Genomic DNA, 19791 nt, shown 5'->3' with positions numbered 1-19791 from the left:
CAAACTATCCTTAAATCTGGACAAAACAAAGTTCATTTTGTTGGGAAATCACTTAATAAATACCAAAGTAAAAGTAGTGATTGACAATGTCCAACTAGAACGAGCATATGAAAATAAAAATCTAGGTGTGATACTAGACCACAAAATCTGCTGGAAATCTCACATAACAGCTGGCAAGAAGCACTGCAGTCATGAGACAAGCAAGACACTTTCTGGATCATAAATCACTGCACCCTATTGTTCATTTATTTTACCATATCTGATCTACTGTGTGGAGGCATGGGGTAACACCTACAACACCAACCTACAACCATTATGTGTACTACAAAAAAGAGCCATAAGGGTAGTTAACAATGTAGGATATCGTGAACACACCAACAAGCTGCTTTTAAAGTCAAGTGCCTTGAAGTTGAGGGATTTAGTAGAATTTAACACAGCACAAATAATGTTCAAAGAAACAATCTACGACTGAGTAATACGCAAAAGTCTTCTCAGATAGAGAAGGGGAGTCTAAACTGAGAGGGAAATTAACTGTGTGTTGGCACAACTTTGAAGAGCATGGGCGTTTCAACCTGTGGGGTGACGTTGTGGAACAGCGTGAGCATGGAACTCAAACACAGCGCCAACGTTACACAGTTCAAGAAGTACAAAGGACTGATCATCAAGCAATACGGGATGATGAAGAGTTGATGAAGTTTTACTTATCTACAAACATTCCTAATTACATTGTTTCATTTTCCTTTATATGACACCAAATGCATATCTGAGTTTTATATATATATATATATATATATATATATATATATATATATATATATATATATAGCATTTTTTTTCGGAAACCATCAATGGTGTTGATATAATAATAACAGTAATAATAATATTAATAATATATATGTAGCGCCGCTAGTCTGCAGCCAAATGACAGCAGTAGCCTAAATAGAGACGCTAACATCGACCTAGGTTCGGGGAGCGGTATTCCTTGAATGACTCACGAAAGGAGTTGGTATGAAGTTGAACATGTAACACTTGGTCTAACCTGTAGTGTGCAGAACAGAGGGGTCTGCGCTGCTGACTTTGAACAGAGGAAGATCTGTAGTATCCGTGTCTGCATTATTGTAATTTCTTAGGCTCAAAATCTAACAGTTCTGGGTTTCAACTGTCACTAGGTTCATATGTTGGCTGTAGCAACTCTTCATGAGAGTAATCAGACCTCCAACCCACAAAGAACACACACTTACACAACTTAAGAAGAAATGTGGAAATATGTATGAACCCGTCAGTTTAACATGAGTTCTTATTGGTCACAGAATTCCCCTTTTCGTAGCCCTTTAATTTTCAGTCATTTAACAGTCTTTTCCAGTTCCAACAAACAGTGGCGCCCCCAAGGGGTGGCCAGGGGTGGCCACGGCCACCCTGATACTATCCCTGGCCCCCCGCTGGCCCCCCCCAGCCACGAGTCGCATATGCAGAATATGCTTCTGATTATGCAGAATATGCTTCTATCTGATATCTTACATTAGGTGCTGTTCATTTAAATCAATAATGTATATTTTTCTTAACTCTCATATTGACAGTTTTCAACTAGCTTATACAGTACACTACAACAGCATCACAGAATTCCCGAAATTCAGTCATGGCTTTTGGTTTTGGTGTGCCACCCCAAGATTTTCAGTGGCCCCATTTGGCCCCCCCCCCCCTATGAAACATGTCTGGGGGCGCCACTGCCAACAAAGTTTTATAGTTAGATAAGTTGTGTTTTTTTTATAGTTCTCGGCTGCAGCTTTTTAGTTTCAGGCCCGAATAACAATAATTTTTTAAAAAAGCGCAAATAAAAACAATATATTGGATCCTCCTTCGTAAGTTTCCTTGAGTTAATTCCTACCACACTCCTGGGAATGGCAAGGCATCCAGGAATCCACATCCAGAAAAGAAGACATCCACAACAGCGACGGACATCCCCGGGTGGAGCAGCTCCCCACTGTCCAAAGACATTTGTCTCAATAATAATAATTAAAATTTAAAAAAAAACAGCCTGCACACTTGTGTGCAGAACAGTTACTAAAAGTCCCAAATCATATTGTAACCGGTTACTTTCTTGCTCGGTGCGGGATTCGATACGGGGTGTACTGCCCCACAAGGTGACATCACTAACCGCTCGGCTAAAGGGGTCACACCCGTTAGCTAGGGGCTAACGTGTCTTATTAGTAGTTTACAATATCTTTATCTATGAATTTTACACGGGCTTAATGAAGCGACAAACATTTTCTTTAAGAAAAGCATCTCATCTCTTCTATTGTTTACCAAAATTAAACAGCAAAGATTACTGGACAAGAGTCACAATACTCAAAATGTATGCAACTCTGAGTCAGACACAGTGACACATATATCACCCGCATTTCAGCAGGTTACTGCGGCAGAAATGCGGCGCCATCTTAGCCTCCAGGCCGCCATTAGCCGCCGGAGCTAGGCGGCTAATTAGCTCATTAAAACAGCAACACTCCCTCTGTGTAGCGACACGGCACATCCTGGCTGGTGTTAACAACGTAGCTGCAACGTGAAATACACATTTTAACGCTCGTCATGAAATACAGATGCTAACTTGCTAACTCACCAGGATACGTCAGAGCTTGGGCTACTGGGCTGTGGGCCCAGGGACCGCGGCCTTGCCCGGTGCTGCGCCCGAAGAGGTGGCGCCGAGGGCGCTCTGACCGGACGCGGAAGCGGGGCAGGCTAAGCTAACTGCTACGCCGCGGCTAAGAGCGGATCTCTGTATTACTCCGCGGCTAAGACCGGATCTCTGTATTACTCCGCGGCTAAGACCGGATCTCTGTATTACTCCGCAGCTAAGACCGGATCTCAGTTACTCCGCAGCTAAGAGCGAATCTCTGTATTACTCCGCAGCTAAGACCGGATCTCTGTGTTACTCCGCAGCTAGGACCGGATCTCTGTATTACTCCGCAGCTAAGAGCGGATCTCTGTATTACTCCGCAGGTAAGACCGGATCTCTGTATTACTCCGCAGGTAAGAGCGAATCTCAGTTACTCCGGAGCTAAGAGCGGATCTCTGTATTACTCCGCAGCTAAGACCGGATCTCAGTTACTCCGCAGCTAAGAGCAGATCTCTGTATTACTCCGCAGCTAAGACCGGATCTCAGTTACTCCACAGCTAAGAGCGAATCTCTGTATTACTCCGCAGGTAAGACCGGATCTCTGTGTTACTCCGCAGCTAGGACCGGATCTCTGTATTACTCCGCAGCTAAGAGCGGATCTCTGTATTACTCCGCAGGTAAGAGCGGATCTCTGTATTACTCCGCAGCTAAGAGCGGATCTCACTCGCTTCGTGGCAATACAGATACTTAAATGGTTCAATGTTCGTCGCTCCCAGGTTCAGCATTAGCTTTTAGTTTCAACACCTTACTGGTCAATTCGGCTCCAGCCACACTGGACACAGCTTCAGACTGCTCGTAGCTTAGGGAGAGAAAAAAAACCTTCCGCAGTTTTCCTATGATGTGTTTAAGGACGTAGGAAAATCTAGTTCTACCCAGCCCATGAAGCATTTAGGGAACCTCTGTAATTTAGACTGCCAAATAACCTGGGTTGCAAACAGTTGACAATTTTATTGCCCCTTAGCAATAATCTCACCTCACCTCGCCTAGGTCGTCCTTCAGGACGCACCAATAGGGTTTCGGTTGCGCATGCTTGTCTAAAGCATGGGCCACTACTCCACATGAAGTTCTGTGGTTCTCCGCTAACTGGAGATTTTGGGCCTTTCCATTGTCAAGATGCATTGATCATCTGCAAAGCCACGATGTCCCCCGGTCCATAACATCAGTCTATCCATGAATGCACCTAGGAACATTAGCAGTTCATTAGCAATTCATGATTTACAGAACATAGGCAGCTCTGCAGTTTGTATAAGATAAGCAAAATAAAAATAAGCTCTTTAATATGAAAAGCCAAAATGAGAACAAGTGCCCCCTGAGAGGAACCTCCCACCCAGATGCTCCTGGAGGTGAGTTGGACTTCCAAGAGTTCGGTGTTGTCGTGTGTATGATGTGTGTGTGTTGACTACCACTACCCGGTAGAGCTAACAGTGTGTACGTGGTCTTATCCGGTGTCAGAGTGAATGAAGGAGCTGGTCAGACATCTTCTGTGGACAGATCCTATGGTAGGCCACACCGCTTCCACCACCACCACCCAGAGTCTCACCGGGCTGGGCTCACCATCACTCATCCAGATTCTGTCTGGTAGTTCAAAAACCAATCTACACAAATAGTGCAGAATAGTCACTTATTCTGTTCTTTCTTTTTCTAACACGAGCTCTCATCAACTCCTTTCCTTCCTTTAGAATACCTTAATGTGGAGCCAATAACTAAGGAGACACAATGAATTTACAATGAAATGAATTTCAATATATCACAACAACTTTAACATTAATAAACGAATTATTTACCTTCACTTTTTACTTGTACATATCCTTTTTTCACCCTTTCCATAAATCACTATGTTCCACTTTAAAATTGAATTCATATTGAATATTAAATTCATATCCATCTCTAGCATAGCTCCATAATCCTTGTGCCTAAGTCCGATGGGACTATCTCAAGGGAATGATGTGTCCAAGTTTGATGCCTATCCAATGCCGCGTATCGGCGAACTTCTGGACCGGTTCAGCTGTGCTTGCTTTTTTACAACCAAGAGCTACTGGCCGATTCCCTTGTCTCCAGAGTCCAAGGAAAAAATGGCTTTCTCTACAACAGATGGTTTGTACCAGTCCAGACACTTCTGTTCAGGCTGTTCGAAGCTCCAGCCGTATTTCAGTGCCTTATGGACCAGGTGCTGAGTTCACACGCTGCATATGATGCTGACTATTTAAATGATGTGTTCATCCACAGTAGCACCTGGGACCATCATATGTGGCAGGTGGTGGCGGTCCTTGAGGCAGGCAGGGCTCACGACCAACCCGAAGAAGTGTGTGGTCAAGCGGCAGTAGGTACAGTATCTGGGGTATCACTTGGGCGGTGGGCCGGTGCGGCCCCAGACAGATAAAACCTCAGTGATTGCGGCCAGCCCAAGGCGTAAGACGAAAAAGCAGGTGAGGGCATCCCTGGGACTGGCCTACTACTACAGGCGGTTCATCCCGGCCTTTGCGAAGCTGATGAGTTCCCTGACTGACCTCACCCAAAAGGTTGGCTCGGTTCCGGTCCAGTGGATGGAGCAGTGTCAGGTGGAATTCGAGAGGGTTTAACAAGCTGTGGAGGCAATTTGCCTGCCATATATAATCATATAGATATTTGATGTTCATAAATCATAAAGCTATCTCGGATAGAACTGAGATGCTGGTCATTGGCCCTGCTAGACACAGACACCAATTTGATCAAGTAGCGGTAACAATCGACAACTCTGATTTCACAAAGTGTGGCAGCCAAAGATCTTGGTGTTATGTTTGATCCCAGGCTTTCCTTTGATAAGCACATTAAAGAAATCACCGAGACTGCCTTTTTCATTTACCTAATGTAGCTAAAATCTGGTCTTTCCTGTCCATGGCTGACGCAGAGACTCTAATACATGCATTTGTTTCATACAGACTTGATTACTGTAATGTTGTGTTTCCAGGTGTGCCACATGCTAGTGCTAACAGTCTTCAGATGGTTCAGAATGCTGCTGCTAGAATCCTAACTAGAACTAGAAAATTTGATGGCTTCCTACCCATGTTAGATCAGAATACAAGGTGCTTCTGCTGACTTATAAAATCCTAAATGAGCTTGCCCCATCTTACCTGTCTGATCTCCTTAAACTGTACAGTCCATCTCGAGGTCTCCGCTCTCAAAACACAGGGCTCCTGTGTGTACCCCAAGTTAAAAAGCAGTCAGCTGGTGGCAGCAGGTCCTTTTCCTATTGGGCCCCGTTCTTGTGGAATAACCCGCCTGCTGCCGTCAGACAATCAGACTCTGTTGAGTCCTTTAAATCCAAACTTAAAACTCATCTTTTTGCCTTAACTTACAATTAGTTGTCTTTAAGTCGAGTGCTTCACTACCCCAGGGTCTCCCCCCAGTTGGCTGTGCCAGGGTAAACCTCCAAAGGAAGGTGCCCAGGAGGCATCCTAATCAGATGCCCGGACCACCTCAACTGGCTCCAAGCTCCAAGCTCCCTTCGGATGTCCGAGGGGAGCTTGGAGTAGATAGATTATTGACTATAGCAAAAATGTCCTCTTCTCTCAGATGTCTTTTCTCTCTCTCTGAATGATGTCTTCTCCGTTCTCTTTTTCTGTGTGTGAATGGTGTGATGCAAGTCTCCCTTGTGTGCTTGTGCAGTCTGTCCACCTCCCAGGTCTCCATGGTGACAGTGGTCACCACCCAGACACAGCTTGGCATCCCCCTCATCACATTTTATTTTTATACATCTTATAAAATCCTTATACTTTTGTTATCCAGTTTTAATGTTATATATCCTTCTCTCACTAAGATGTGTGACTAGTTTTTTTTCATGGTGATGCTGGTCCCATGGCTCGGGTCCTGGGCTGTTCTGGTGGTGTCTGGACACTGCTTGGCATCCTTCTCATCAATTCTGTTATTCTCTTTCAAAGTTGTATTCTTTAAATTGTGCAAACACAATATCCATTGCAATACTCATAAGGAATCTTATTAATATTTATTTTAAATCACAAAAACAACCCGCTCTCAAGGTACAGAAATTTGGCTCCGATTAAGCTAACGTCAATGTACTTGGTAATACCAACATAATTTGGACGGTACCCTTAAAAGTATCAAGTTGAGTTTCCTGAATTTGCAGCCAAAATGTTGTTAAAACTTTCATTTATAATTTCCACTGAAGCCTCCATAATTCTCAACTGGGAAAGGGGCAGAAAAGAAGCGCAGAGAAAATAAAAAAAACTTGCTTAAAAAAAAAGAAAGACCCCAAATAACAGATGCCAATTCACACTAATATTATCAGATGACCTCTGTGTTCACCGAAATATGGTAGATAATTTGCTCTGGAATATTTACTAATTATGGACACTGATGAAATATTACAAATTACTAGAGGTCCCCAGGTAATACTAGCACTGTGCGAATAGGACACAAGTACAAAAATTCAAATAATGATTTGGACATGGAATGTGAACCATTTTTTTTTCACAAGATGAGCCAAGTAATCCCCTTTTCTTCTCTGTGATGTCATGTGCTTTGTATGACAGCTCTCTTGCCGAAACCCTTCACCACAATCTTGACACCACCAGGGATTTTCTCCCTTGTATGTATTTTCATGAGTGTCTACATACGTCTTTTTTGAGAAAACCCTTTACCACAGACTGAACAACTATAAGGTTTCTCCCCTGTATGCGTTCTCATGTGTACCTGCATATATTTATTTTGAGAAAACCTTTTACCACAGACTGAGCAAGTGAACGTTTTTTCTCAATAGATCTCTGATGACTTATTTCATTGTTATCTTTTGTATCCACACTGGACCGAGGTTCTCTAGTTTTGTTCCAATCATCACTGTCTTCAGTCTCACTTTCACAATAGTCTGAAGGAATGGACTCACCATCACTAGTTGGTTCTAAATCACCATCCTGATCTAGGTTACTGGCTGGTCCTGACAGTCCAAAGTCCTCTCCATCAGGTTCTGTTTTCATCTGTTCAGTTGACGTGCTGTCTGAAGGCTCTACCTGTTTGTCCTCCTCATTTTGGCTTTGATGAAGCTGTGAGGAGTGAGGTTTCTCTTCATCACTTCCACTCTTTACAGGGACAGGGGTGAATGGAAACCTGATATCAGCCTCCTCCTGTTTTTGAAGCTGCTGTTCCTAATGGCTGATCAAGAGCTTCTCCTGTTCCACTTTAATGTGTGGGAGATCTGGCTCCTCCTGGCCCAGACTGGGGCTCCACTCCTGCTTCACAGAGTGAACCTCCTCTCTAGAAACTAAGAGCTGCTTGAAGTCTGGAGGTGAGAAAAAAAACATTACTATATGCTTTAAATGAAGTTATGAGCAATAACAACTTGAATATCTTGATGCATGCTCAATAATCAAGGTAAGCAAATCCCAGAAAGTTGAATTAGTTCATCTGGACACAACGTTTAGTGGGAGGAACGTTTCATCACTTATCTAAGTAACTTCATCAGCCTCAACTGACTACAGGTATCCGCCAACCTTACAACCAGCACAGTTGCATAATGACCAAAACCAACGATTGGTTTCATCTACAAATTGCTGTGACCATTAACTAGAATTACAATGGCCACGTGTACTATTAACAGAGGATTGGGGAATAGTTGCAATCACAGCATTATACGATGGCAACAGATGTACAAATTAAAAAAAAGCCTCTTAATATTAAACCAGACATGTGAAAGTCATGACGTTACTTAGTCACATAACTACTTATGGGCCCCTGAAAAATCCAGACAGTGGTTACAAGAAAAAAGTTGATAGATTGTCTGAAGTTATCCAAAGGAGTTGAATCAAGTGCAACTGGACTTGGTATATATCCGTGAAGACGTGTCGCCTCTCATCCAAGAGGCTTCCTCAGTTCGTGCCTTTCTGACTAGACCAAGCTAGTCTGACTGGCTGGTGATGAGACTCAGAATTTATCCTCTAGGAGTCGTTGTCAGAGCTATAGATGTCCATGGCTCTTTGTGTTCCAATGTTTACCAACGCCCGTCGCTAACAGAGCCATAGATATGAGTGACTCGTTTGTGTACCGATGTTTGGCCGCGTCCGTCGCCATCGGAGCTATTGATTTGCATTTGTTTAGCAGCGACGGTCGTTGGGGGTGTTAGTTTCGACTTCATTATTCAGTGGTCATGAGAGTTGTTGGAGCCGTTAGTGACCGACTGTTGTTCTTGGAGGCTAGGCTTCTTGAGTCTCCTGGGTAGAGATGAAAGGATGGCATTGTAAGTGGGAGATAGGTGGTGTCGCAGACCTCCTCCTCTGTTGAGGGATGGTTTTTCCAGTTTCACATAGATGGCTTCCTTCACCCCTCTTTCAAACCATCTATCTTCTCTGTCCAAAATATGTACGTCGCTGTGCTCGAAGGAGTGTGTCTTCTCTTTTAGGTGTAGATAGACTGCTGAGTCTTGTCCTGAGGAGTTTGGCCTTCTGTGTTGGGCCATCCATTTGTGTAGTGGTTGTTTGGTTTCTCCTATGTATAGGTCAGTGCAATCCTCATTGCATTGTACGGCATACACCAGATTGCTTTTCCGGGTGTGTGGTACACGGTCTTTGGGATGAACCAGTCTTTGTCGGAGTGTGTTGCTGGGTTTGAAGTATACCGGGATGCGGTGTTTGTTGAAAATTCTCCTGAGTTTCTCGGAGACCCCAGAAACATACGGGATGACTATGTTATTCCTTCTGTTCCTCTTCTCATCGCTCACCTGGTTGGTCTTTTTGGAACGTGTTGCAGTTTTCACAAAGGTCCAACTGGGGTAGCCGCAGGTTTTTAAAGCTCCCCTCAGGTGTTTGTGTTCTTCTCGTTGGGCCTGAGTGCTGCTGGGCACATTGTCAGCTCTGTGTTGCAAAGTTCTGATGATGCTCAGTTTGTGTTCCAGAGGGTGGTGTGAGTCGAAAAGTAGATATTGGTCTGTGTGTGTAGGTTTCCTGTAAACCCCAATGTGGAGGCTCCTGTCTTCCCCAGTGTGGACGTCACAGTCCAAGAAGGGCAAACTGTTGTTCTTTACGTCTTCCCTTGTAAACTTAATGTTCTTGTCCATTGAGTTGATGTATTTGGTAAACGCTTGCACCTCTTGTGTTTGGATTTTGACCCATGTGTCGTCCACATATCTGAACCAGTGGCTCGGATGTGTTCCTCTGAAGGAGTTCAGGGCCCTGTGTTCTACCTCTTCCATATATAAGTTGGCCACAATGGGCGATACTGGTGAGCCCATTGCACAGCCGTGTTTCTGTCTGTAAAACTGGCCCCTGAATTGGAAATATGTAGTGTTCAGACAAAGGTCCAGTAGTTGGCAAACCTGGTCTGGGCTGAGGTTGGTCCTATAGTGGAGGGTGTCGTCCCATAGCAAACGTTGCCTCACAGTTTCCAAAGCCTCCATGGTTGGGATGCAGGTGAATAATGAGGTCACGTCGTAGGATACCATGGTTTCATTCGGTTCCAGTTTTACGCCTTGGACCTTGTTCACAAAGTCAATGGAGTTTTGGATATGGTGAGGTGTTAGGCCCACTAAAGGGGTCAAAATGTTGGCTATATGTTTGGCAATGTTGTACATGACCGAGGTTTATGCTGCTGACGATGGGCCTGAGGGGGGCTCCATCTTTACGGATCTTTGGGAGTCCATATATGCATGGAATGTTATCTTGTGGGTAGAGACGGTGGTATTGTATCCGGTCAATGGTTCCTCCTTTCTGTAGTTTCTATAGGTACTCTATTATTCTCCTCTTGTAACCACTAGTAGGGTCACGTCTCAGAGGTTCATAGGTGTCGGTGTCGCTGAGTAATGACGTGATCTTGGCGTGGTAGTCTGTTGTGTTGAGGATAACCGTGCATCTCCCCTTATCTGCTGGAAGGATAGTGATGTTTTCATCCTTGCTCAGGGCTGTCACAGCTTTCCTTTCCTCCATGGTTAGGTTGGAAGGAGGGAGTTTTGCATTGGACAGAGCTGCCGATACCTTTAACCTAAGCTGTTCCGCCTCGGTTTCCGTTAGCTTGTTTTTCCTTATGGCTGATTCTGTGGATGTGATGTCAACTATAGGTAGTTGTTTGGGTGTCACGGCGAAGTTCAGTCCTTTGGCTAAGACCTCCTTCTCTGACTGTGAAAGTACCTTGTCCGACAGATTCTTGGTCCATCTGTTCTGCATTCCGTTTTGTGTGGGATGTTCTGTCTTTCGTCTCCAAGTAAGTATATCTGCTTGGCTAGTGTTGCTGGTTCATCGCTGTAAGTTTTGAAACTTCCTCGTCTGCCTTTCTTTGGTTTTGTGGTGTTGAGATAGTTGGGCTTTCTTGGTGAAATCAGTAATCCTCTTCAAGACTGCACCAGGCAAGTGGGATGTTATTTGCTGGAGTAGTTGGTCAGATTTTTCCTTCAGCCCTTCAATAGTGAAATGGACCTGTCTCACTCTTTCATTCAGGCGTTGATCCTGTGCCTTCTCTATGATTCTGTCTGCTCTATGTCCTTTCATTGTGGTACACAGGCGCAGGCTAGTGGGTATGAGCCTGTGTTGTCTGCATCTCAGATTGAATCGCAAGTGGTTTCTGTAGTCTGCAATCTTCCGAGCCATCCTTTCATATTCCCTCACCATTTTAAGGGTGTCAGACCAAAATTGTCTGAAGTTGTTAGAACAGTAAATGCTATTGAGAGAATTTTGTACCCAGCAGAAACTGATACATAAACAGGATGTGCCATTACGGCCAATTGTTTGTATGATTAACTCAGTGACCTATAACACTTGTAAGTTTCTGGCATCTGTTCTTAAACCGCTGGTAAACACTAATGAACACATTCAGAACACTATGGATTTTGTGGATAAGGTGAAGGACATCATTATGGAGGCGGATGAAATGATGGTCTCTTTTGGTGTTATAATAATAATAACAATAAACATTTTATTTAAAGGTGCCTTTCATGACACTAAAGGTACTCTTACCTTACATCAAGTACAATAAAACAAAGCAGTAAAAAACATGAGTGCAGCAACAGCACATACATCAGCAGGAGTTGAAAACAATGAGTTTGATGCTGTTAAAGTGAATATACTTGTTAAAAAGGGTTTTAAGAGCAGTTTTGGATTCGGTACTGGAGTCCAGTAAGTGGATGTGACGGGGAATGGAGGACCAGAGTTTGGGTGCAGCATAGGAGAAAGCTCAGATCAACTCACTGATTATCATATGATAAAAATACAACCTTAAGAGATGACTAACTGAATAACATCAATAAAGTAAAACGAAAGAGAGACTGGTAGGTTAAAAAAATATAGTTTGATCAGCGATCTAACCACCTATGGTCACTAGGTGGCAGTATAGCTACATGGCAGGAAGGCAGTTAAAATCTTAAACCAATATCGCAGCCAGTTTAAGTGATACAATCACGGGTGTTAGATAATAGTTGATGAACTTGTTTGCTGAGTAATATTAGTTGGTTCACTAGAGGGTTAAACAATGAATTAAAATCACTTTAATCATGTACAGAAACACGGAATTACATTTAATAATAATAATAGTCATTACATTTATATAGCAGTTTTCTAAACACCCAAATCACTTCACATTGAAGGGGGCAACTCACCTCAACTACCACCAATGTGTAGCACCACCTGGGTGATGCACGGCAGCCATTTTCCACCAGAACGCTCACCACACACCAGCTCGAGGTTGAGAGGGGGGAGTCATTGACCCAATTACATGGGGGGATGATTAGGTGGCCACATGGAGAGAGCCAGGTTGGGAATTTTGCCAGGACACTGGGACCACCTACTATTTGTGATAAGTGCCGTGGGATCTTTAATTGCCACAGTGAGCCAGGACCTCGGTTTAATGTCTCATACTAAGGACGGCATCTCCTACAGCACAGTGTCCCCCTCACTGTATTGGGATTTGATAGTTGCTGTTATTTTAATTAGGACCAGAAGGAAGACTGCCCCTTACTGGCCTATGAACACCACTTCCGGCAGCAGGTCAGTTTTCCCAGGAGGTCTCCCATCCAAGTACTAGCCAAGCCCACACCTGCTTAGCTTATGTCATTTGGCAGAGCCAGGGTACATGTTGGTATGGCTGCCAACAATCTTAAAGGAACGTTTGGTTTTATGACTTGAGAGAAGGTTACCACCACTTGGCACAATTCAGAGAGGTGTATGTGTGTGTGTGCATGTGTGAGAGAGACACAGCGAGAGAAGGAATGAGGATTGAATTGATCAATTCAAGTCACTGTCCTAATAAAAACGACAAATTATTTAACGTCGAATACGCCAAATACATATTGGGGTCTTTTTGCAGGTTTGCAAGTGTTAAGATCACAGATGACCTCTGCAAATATTACAATTACTAGAGGTCCCAGGTAATACTAGTACTGTGCGAATAGGACATAAGTACACAAATTCAAATCATGATCTGATCATGGCATGTGAACAATTTTTTTTCACAAGACGCGCGAAGTAATCCCATTTTCTTCTGTGATGTCATGTGCTTTGTCTGAAAGTCCTTTTGCCGAAACCCTTCACCACAATCTTGACACCAACAGGGATTTTCTCCCTTGTATGTATTTTCATGTGTGTCCGCACAACTCTTTTTTGAGAAAACCTTTTACCACACACCGAGCAAGTGAAAGGTTTCTCTCCTGTATGCGTTCTCATGTGTGTCTGCACATCTCTTCTTTCAGAAAACCTTTTGCCACAGACTGAGCAAGCAAACGGTTTCTCACCCATATGTATTCTGACATGTGACTTCAAATGATCGCTTCTGCTAAACCCTTTGTCACAGACAGTGCAACTAAAAGGTTTCTCTCCTGTATGTGTTCTTATGTGTATCTGCAAAAGTTTTTTTTGAGAAAACCCTTTACGACACACTGAGCAGCTAAATGGCTTCATTCCCGTATGTGTTCTCATGTGTGCCTCCATGTTTCCATTTTCAGAAAACCCTTTACCACAAACAGAGCAGGTGAAAGGTTTCTCTCCCGTATGTATGCTCATGTGCCTCTGCATATCTCTTCTTTGGTAAAACTTTTTGCCACAAACTGAGCAACTAAAGGGTTTTTCGCCTGTATGTGTTTTTATGTGTCTATTCATTTCTCCTCTTCGAGAAAACGCACTACCACAGACTGAGCAACTGAAGGGTTTCTCTCCTGTATGTGTTCTCATGTGTGCCTGCATATTTCCATTTTGAGAAAACCCTTTACCACAAACTGAGCAAGTGAATGGCTTCTCTCCTGTATGTGTTCTCATGTGTTTTTTCAAATTTTCGCTTCTACTAAACCCATTACCACAGGTGGTGCAACTAAAGGGTTTCTCTCCTGTATGTGTTCTCAAGTGTGCCTGCATATTTCCACTTTGAGAAAACCCTTTACCACAAACTGAGCAAGTGAATGGCTTCTCTCCTGTATGTGTTCTCATGTGTGCCAGCATATCTCGTCTTTGATAAAACCTTTTGCCACAGGCTGAGCAACTAAAAGGTTTTCCTCCTGTATGTCTTATTGTGTGTCTCTGCATTTCTTCTCTTTGAGAAAATCCTTTACCACAAAATGAGCAAATGAAAGGTTTCTCTCCTGTATGTGTTCTCATGTGTGTCTGCAGAACTCTTTTTTGAGAAAACCCTTTACCACAGATTGAGCAAGTGAACGGTTTTTTCTCAGTAGATCTCTGATGACTTATTTCATTGTTATCTTTTGTATCCACACCGGACCGAGGTTCTCTAGTTTTGTTCCAGTCATCACTGTCTTCAGTCTCACTTTCACAATAGTCTGAAGGAATGGACTCACCATCACGAGTTGGTTCTAAATCACCATCCTGATCTAGGTTACTGTCTGGTCCTGACAGTCCAGAGTTCTCTCCATCAGGTTCTGTTTTCATCTGTTCAGTTGAAGTGCTGTCTGAAGGCTCTACCTGTTTGTCCTCCTCAGTTTGGCTTTGATGAAGCTGTGAGGAGTGAGGTTTCTCTTCATCACTTTCACTCTTTACAGGGACAGGAGTGAATGGAAACTTGATATCAGCCTCCTCCTGTTTTTGAAGCTGCTCTCCCTCTTGGCTGATCAAGAGCTTCTCCAGTTCCACTTTAATGTGTGGGAGATCTGGCTCCCCCTGGCCCAGATTGGGGCTCCACTCCTGCTTCATAGAGTGAACCTCCTCTTTAGAAACTAAGAGCTGCTTGAAGTCTGGAGGTGAGAAAAAAATGCATTACTGGATGCTTTTAAATGAAGTTATGAGCAATAACAACTTGAATATCTTGATGCATGCTCAATAATCCAGGTAAGGAAATCCCAGAAAGTAGAATCAGTTCATCTGGACACAACGTTTAGTGGGAGGAATGTTTCATGACTCATCTAAGTAACTTCATCAGTCTCAACTGACTGCAGGTATCCCCCAACCTTACAAACAGCACAGTTGCATAATGACCGAAACCAACGATTGGTTTCATATACAAATTGCTGTGACCATTAAATAGAACTACTATGGCCATGTGTACTATTAATAGAGTATTGGGGAACAGTTGCAATCACAGCATTGTATGATGGCAACAGATGTACTTAAAAAAAACCCTCAATATTAAACCAGACAGACATGTGAAAGTCATGAAGTTACTTAGCGACATAACTACTTGAGCCCCTGAAAGATCCAGGCAGTGGTTACAAGAAAAAGTTGACAGATTGTCTAAAGTGGTAGAACATTCAATGTTATTGAGAGAATCTTGTAGGATAGATTATACCCAGTGGACACTACACCTACTCTGTATGGTTTACCCAAGATACATTGACAAGATGTGCCATTACAGCCTGTTAGGTTTAAACCTAGTGTGGCTGTGGAGTCAACTAGTTTAGCTAATATGTTTAGTCAGGGAATTTCTCATAGTGTAGATAATCAGATTGACAGCTTGGTCTATAACATTGAGACCGTCTCCCTACCCTGCTGTATTGCTACCAAGCTCTCCTCTCCTAAATGTGTGAATCACAATAATCTAATAATCATTCCTACCACTGGTAGTGGTGAAATGTGCAACAACGTATCTAATAAACTACAGAATCAAACATCTACTGTTATTAAAAGTGTGACCACATCTCATCCAAAGCGTAGATCATCAAAGTTGTCAACCAATAATATATGGTGTCTAATTCCAATTAATATTTCATCTATTGGCAGTTCTAAAGTTGTGCCTACTACTGATGACTTCCACAAGATGCTTAAATTTGGTTTCATAAACATCAGATTACTGTCTACCAAAGCTTTACTAATACATGATCTGATTCTTGAACATAGTTTTGACTTGATTGGGTTATGTGAAACATGACTGAAACCAAATGTTTTCCTTACCTTAAATGAAGCTTCCCCACCCGACTATACTTATGCCCATGTAGCTCAGACAAATAAAGAAGGTCGGAGTGTTGCCTTAATATATAAGTCCATTTTCAATTTAACTTCTAAACTTGAATCTAAATTCCAATCTTTTGGGGCTCTTATTCTAAGTCCATCTCCCTCATCCACGAATAGACTGGGCTAAATCCAGAATGTGCTACTCTATCGACTTCCTGGCTCTTACTCCCTATTTCTTTAAGAATTTGGAGAATTTGTCTCAGGTGTTCTTACTCATTCTGATGAGATTCAAATTCTTGGTGATTTCAATATTCATCTGAATAAGGCTGCTGATCCTCTTACTAAAGCCTTTCTGGTGCTTGTTGATACTTTTGGGTTTGCTCAGATTCTTCAAGAGTCGACTCATTGCAGTGGTAACACCCTTGATTTGATTTTAAGTGATAGCTGTTTCTGATCTGAATGTCTTGCCAAACACATCTGCTATGCCAGATCATTGTCTCATCAAATTTGAAGCATTATTGGCCTGTCCTGTTAATGTCAGCATAGATGTAATTGCCACTCGCCACATTGGTCCATCCACTGTAGCTGATTTTGGCCAGCAGCTGCCTGAAGTCTTGACTCATCTTGCTGCAGAAAAGAGCTAAGTGTCAGAACAGTTGAAATGTGTATTTTTCAAACACCGCATCTTGGTTGCTTTCAAACCCTAAAACACGCTGTGCCAGAAACTGGCCCACCCCAAGGATCGGGTCCCCTGGCACAAACAGAGCAATATAGTGTACGCTGTTAAGTGCCGGGAGGATTGCCGTGACTTGTACATCGGGGAAACCAAACAGACACTGGCAAAAAGGATGGCACAACACAGAAGAGAGACCTTGTCAGCCAAGGACTCCACAGTCTACACCCATCTACAGGCCTGTGGCCACTCTTTGAAGAATGAGGATGTGCACATCCTTGAGAGGGAGGAACACTAGTTTGAACGGGGAGGCAAAGAGGCAATCTGCGTGAAGTGGGAATGACCATGTGTCACCATCTAACAATGCTGCGATTGCAACTATTCCCTAAACCTCTGTGAATAGTACATATGGCCATTGTAACTCTAGTTAATGGTCACGGCAATTTGCACATGAAACCGATTGCTGTTTTCAGTCATTATGCCACTGACTATAACAGTGGGGATACCTGCACAGTCAGTTGAGACTGAAGAGGTCACTTAGATGAGTGATGAAACATTTCTCCCACTACATATCATTTCCAGTTGAACTGGTTCAACTTTCTGGGGAACAAGTTGACTAACGACAACGACAACGAGAACTTATTTTGCATAGTGCCTTTCAAGGAACCCAATGACGCTTTACACTGGATAACAACAACAACAAAAAAAGATTAAACAAAAATCAAAACACTACAGCCCATATGCCTTAGTAACAAGGTAGGTTTTCAGTAGTCTTTTAAAATTGTCCAAAGAAGCAACATTGAAGATCTCTGCTGGAATAGAGTTCCAATGGGTAGGGACTGCCACACTAAAGACTCGATCCCCGAAATTCCGCATGCTGATGTGGGGGATGGAAAGTAGGGCCGTGTCTGCGGACTGAAGATTCCGGGACAGACTATAAGGGTTGAGGAGGTCTGATAGGTACTGGGGGGTATGGGCATAGAGGGATTTATAGGTGAGAAGGAGGATTTTATAAAAAAATGCATGATTTGACTGGGAGCCAGTGAAGGTGGACAAGGGTGGGAGTGATGTGTTGCCAGGGCTTAGTGCGGGTGAGCACCCTGGCAGCTGAATTCTGCACATACTGAAGCCCGTCTAGGGCTTTGCTCGGTACCCAGACAGGACTCCATTGCAATATGCCAGACGGGAGGTGATGAAGGCATGGATGAGGGTCTCTGAAGTATTTCACGCTCAAAAACAACCATAATGTATTCTAATCAAGAGATTGTTTTAAAAGGCAAAAACACAGAATGTCGGTCAAGCAGCAAATGGAGTAAGACCTACTTTTCAGGGCTCCTGCAAAATCCTTACTAATTCCACATTTTAACGACATCGTCATTGTAAATAATATGCAAAACAATTGAATCTATAATTGATAAACCAAAGTATAGTTGAAGAAAAGTAAAACCAACACGGATGGCATCCAATATTAGAAATATAAATACGACGGTCGTTCAGGTGACCCCGATCAAACCCCACCCACACCCGCGGAAAGTCCAACCATGGACATTGCATCGATCAAAGCTGATGTCCTCTTCTCATTAAGAAAAGATATATCCTCTGTGACAAGAGAAGAGCTGAAGAGGGCTTTAGCGGATGACTTCGAAGGTCAGAAAAATGAAATAAAGGCAGTGTAAACTGAAATTACTAACACGACAACCGCAATCCACGCAGAAATAGACCAGGTTAAAGGTCATGTAAAAGCTGTGGAGGAAGCACTGCCAACATGGTCAGACGAAGCAGTATCGGTACAAATCACTGTAACAAACCTCAAGACGCAGGTCGAAGACTTAAAAGAAAAATGTGAGTACGTGGAGGGGAGGATGAGGAGAGGTACCATTTGGATCATGGGGGTTGCTGAGCAACCAGGATCAAGCTCTCCCGCGGCAGTTTCCAAACTTCTTAAGGAAGTGTTCCAGATGGACAAAGACGTACAGATCGAGCAAAATGACACCATGACAGGGACGCCATGGACGTCCTGAGGGAGGCCCGTGACCGGGGTGGCCAACCCAACTACAACGGCAATCCAATCGCCATATTTCCAGACTACACAGCCAACGTCGCTAAAGCCAGAGCGGCTTTCACGGACATCAGGAAGATGCTCCAAGGAAGACCAGGAGTCCGTTATGGAATACTCTTCCCCGCTAGATTCCGCCTTTCCCACAACAACGAGGAGAAAGAGTCCCTGGATGCCGCCAAGGCTATGGACCATGTAAAGATAAAGATCATCCCATCAACTGATACGGACAAGTGACCGAACGTAAACACATCCTTATTCTATATGGTAGGTAACACATGAACGTGTCAATATAACACCATCGACACGTTTCTAAATGTTAATCCATACGGACGACATGAGTATTGTTATTTCTTATTAATGGCGAGATTAACAGAATATGCAAATCACTTGTAGTTGCTTGTACGTTTGCATGTCGATATACCTGTGTGCTTTGGCAGTGTGTGTGTGTGAGTGTGTGTGTGTGTGTGTTTATAGGAATGGTTTTGATGTAGGTATGTGTATGCAAACCTGCTGTAATGAACAAAGGGCATATTCCTATACAGGATACATTTACTTATCCCCGGGGGGAAATTATTGTATAAATTAAAATAAATTAGGGGCCTAAGAGTCCATCTGTCACCCTCTTACAATGCTGTGATTGCAACTATTCCCAAATCCTCTGTGAATGGTACACATGGCCATTGCAACTCCAGTTAATGGTCACACCCATATGTGCATATGAAGCTGGTTGTTGGTTTGGGTGGTTATGTCACTGTATTGTTTATAAGGGTGGGGACACCTGCAGTCACTGTATTGTTTATAAGGGTGGGGTACCTGCAGCCACTGTATTGTTTATAAGGGTGGGGACACCTGCAGTCACTGTATTGTTTATAAGGGTGGGGACACCTGCAGCCACTGTATTGTTTATAAGGGTGGGGACACCTGCAGTCACTATTGTTTATAAGGGTGGGGTACCTGCAGTCACTGTATTGTTTATAAGGGTGGGGACACCTGCAGTCACTGTATTGTTTATAAGGGTGGGGTACCTGCAGTCACTGTATTGTTTATAAGGGTGGATGTACCTGCAGTCACTGTATTGTTTATAAGGGTG

General features: G+C 43.3%; 2 protein-coding genes across 2 annotated transcripts in view; one reads left to right on the top strand and one right to left on the bottom strand.

Moving 5' to 3' along the window:
• The window catches only part of LOC130130964 (uncharacterized), a 30596-nt gene extending 27126 nt beyond the window's left edge, over positions 1-3470 (top strand). Inside the window, exons 17-19 of the mRNA XM_056300828.1 lie at positions 2935-3024; positions 3199-3288; positions 3388-3470. Of these exons, the coding sequence (XP_056156803.1) occupies positions 2935-3024; positions 3199-3288; positions 3388-3470 (263 nt within the window). The remainder of the gene's footprint in view (positions 1-2934; positions 3025-3198; positions 3289-3387) is intronic.
• A 4339-nt stretch (positions 3471-7809) lies between these two features.
• Positions 7810-18014, bottom strand: LOC130130963 (zinc finger protein OZF-like). Its single transcript, XM_056300827.1, has 4 exons — positions 17966-18014; positions 13758-14816; positions 13257-13502; positions 7810-7943 (listed from the first exon to the last, which is right to left on the bottom strand). Exons 1-4 carry the CDS (start codon positions 18012-18014, stop codon positions 7810-7812), a joined length of 1488 nt encoding a protein of 495 aa, XP_056156802.1.
• Positions 18015-19791: the final 1777 nt, after the last annotated feature.

Source organism: Lampris incognitus, chromosome 20 (assembly GCF_029633865.1).
Source record: "Lampris incognitus isolate fLamInc1 chromosome 20, fLamInc1.hap2, whole genome shotgun sequence".
NCBI classification, from domain to species: domain Eukaryota; kingdom Metazoa; phylum Chordata; class Actinopteri; order Lampriformes; family Lampridae; genus Lampris; species Lampris incognitus.
The sequence above is the reverse complement of the archived record's forward strand: the minus strand, read 5'-3'. Positions and strand labels throughout refer to the sequence as shown.

What these genes read in the sequence shown, in the direction of transcription:
- LOC130130963 (XM_056300827.1), bottom strand. Translation starts at nt 18,014, where the DNA reads ATGTCGTTAAAATGTGGAATTAGTAAGGATTTTGCAGGAGCCCTGAAA. An exon ending in CAGTTGCTCAGTCTGTGGTA is followed by an intron (nt 13,503 to 13,757) that starts GTGCGTTTTCTC and finishes TGTGTCGTAAAG; the next exon opens with GGTTTTCTCAAAAAAAACTT. An exon ending in TTTCACTTGCTCGGTGTGTG is followed by an intron (nt 7,944 to 13,256) that starts GTAAAAGGTTTT and finishes TCTCACCTCCAG; the next exon opens with ACTTCAAGCAGCTCTTAGTT.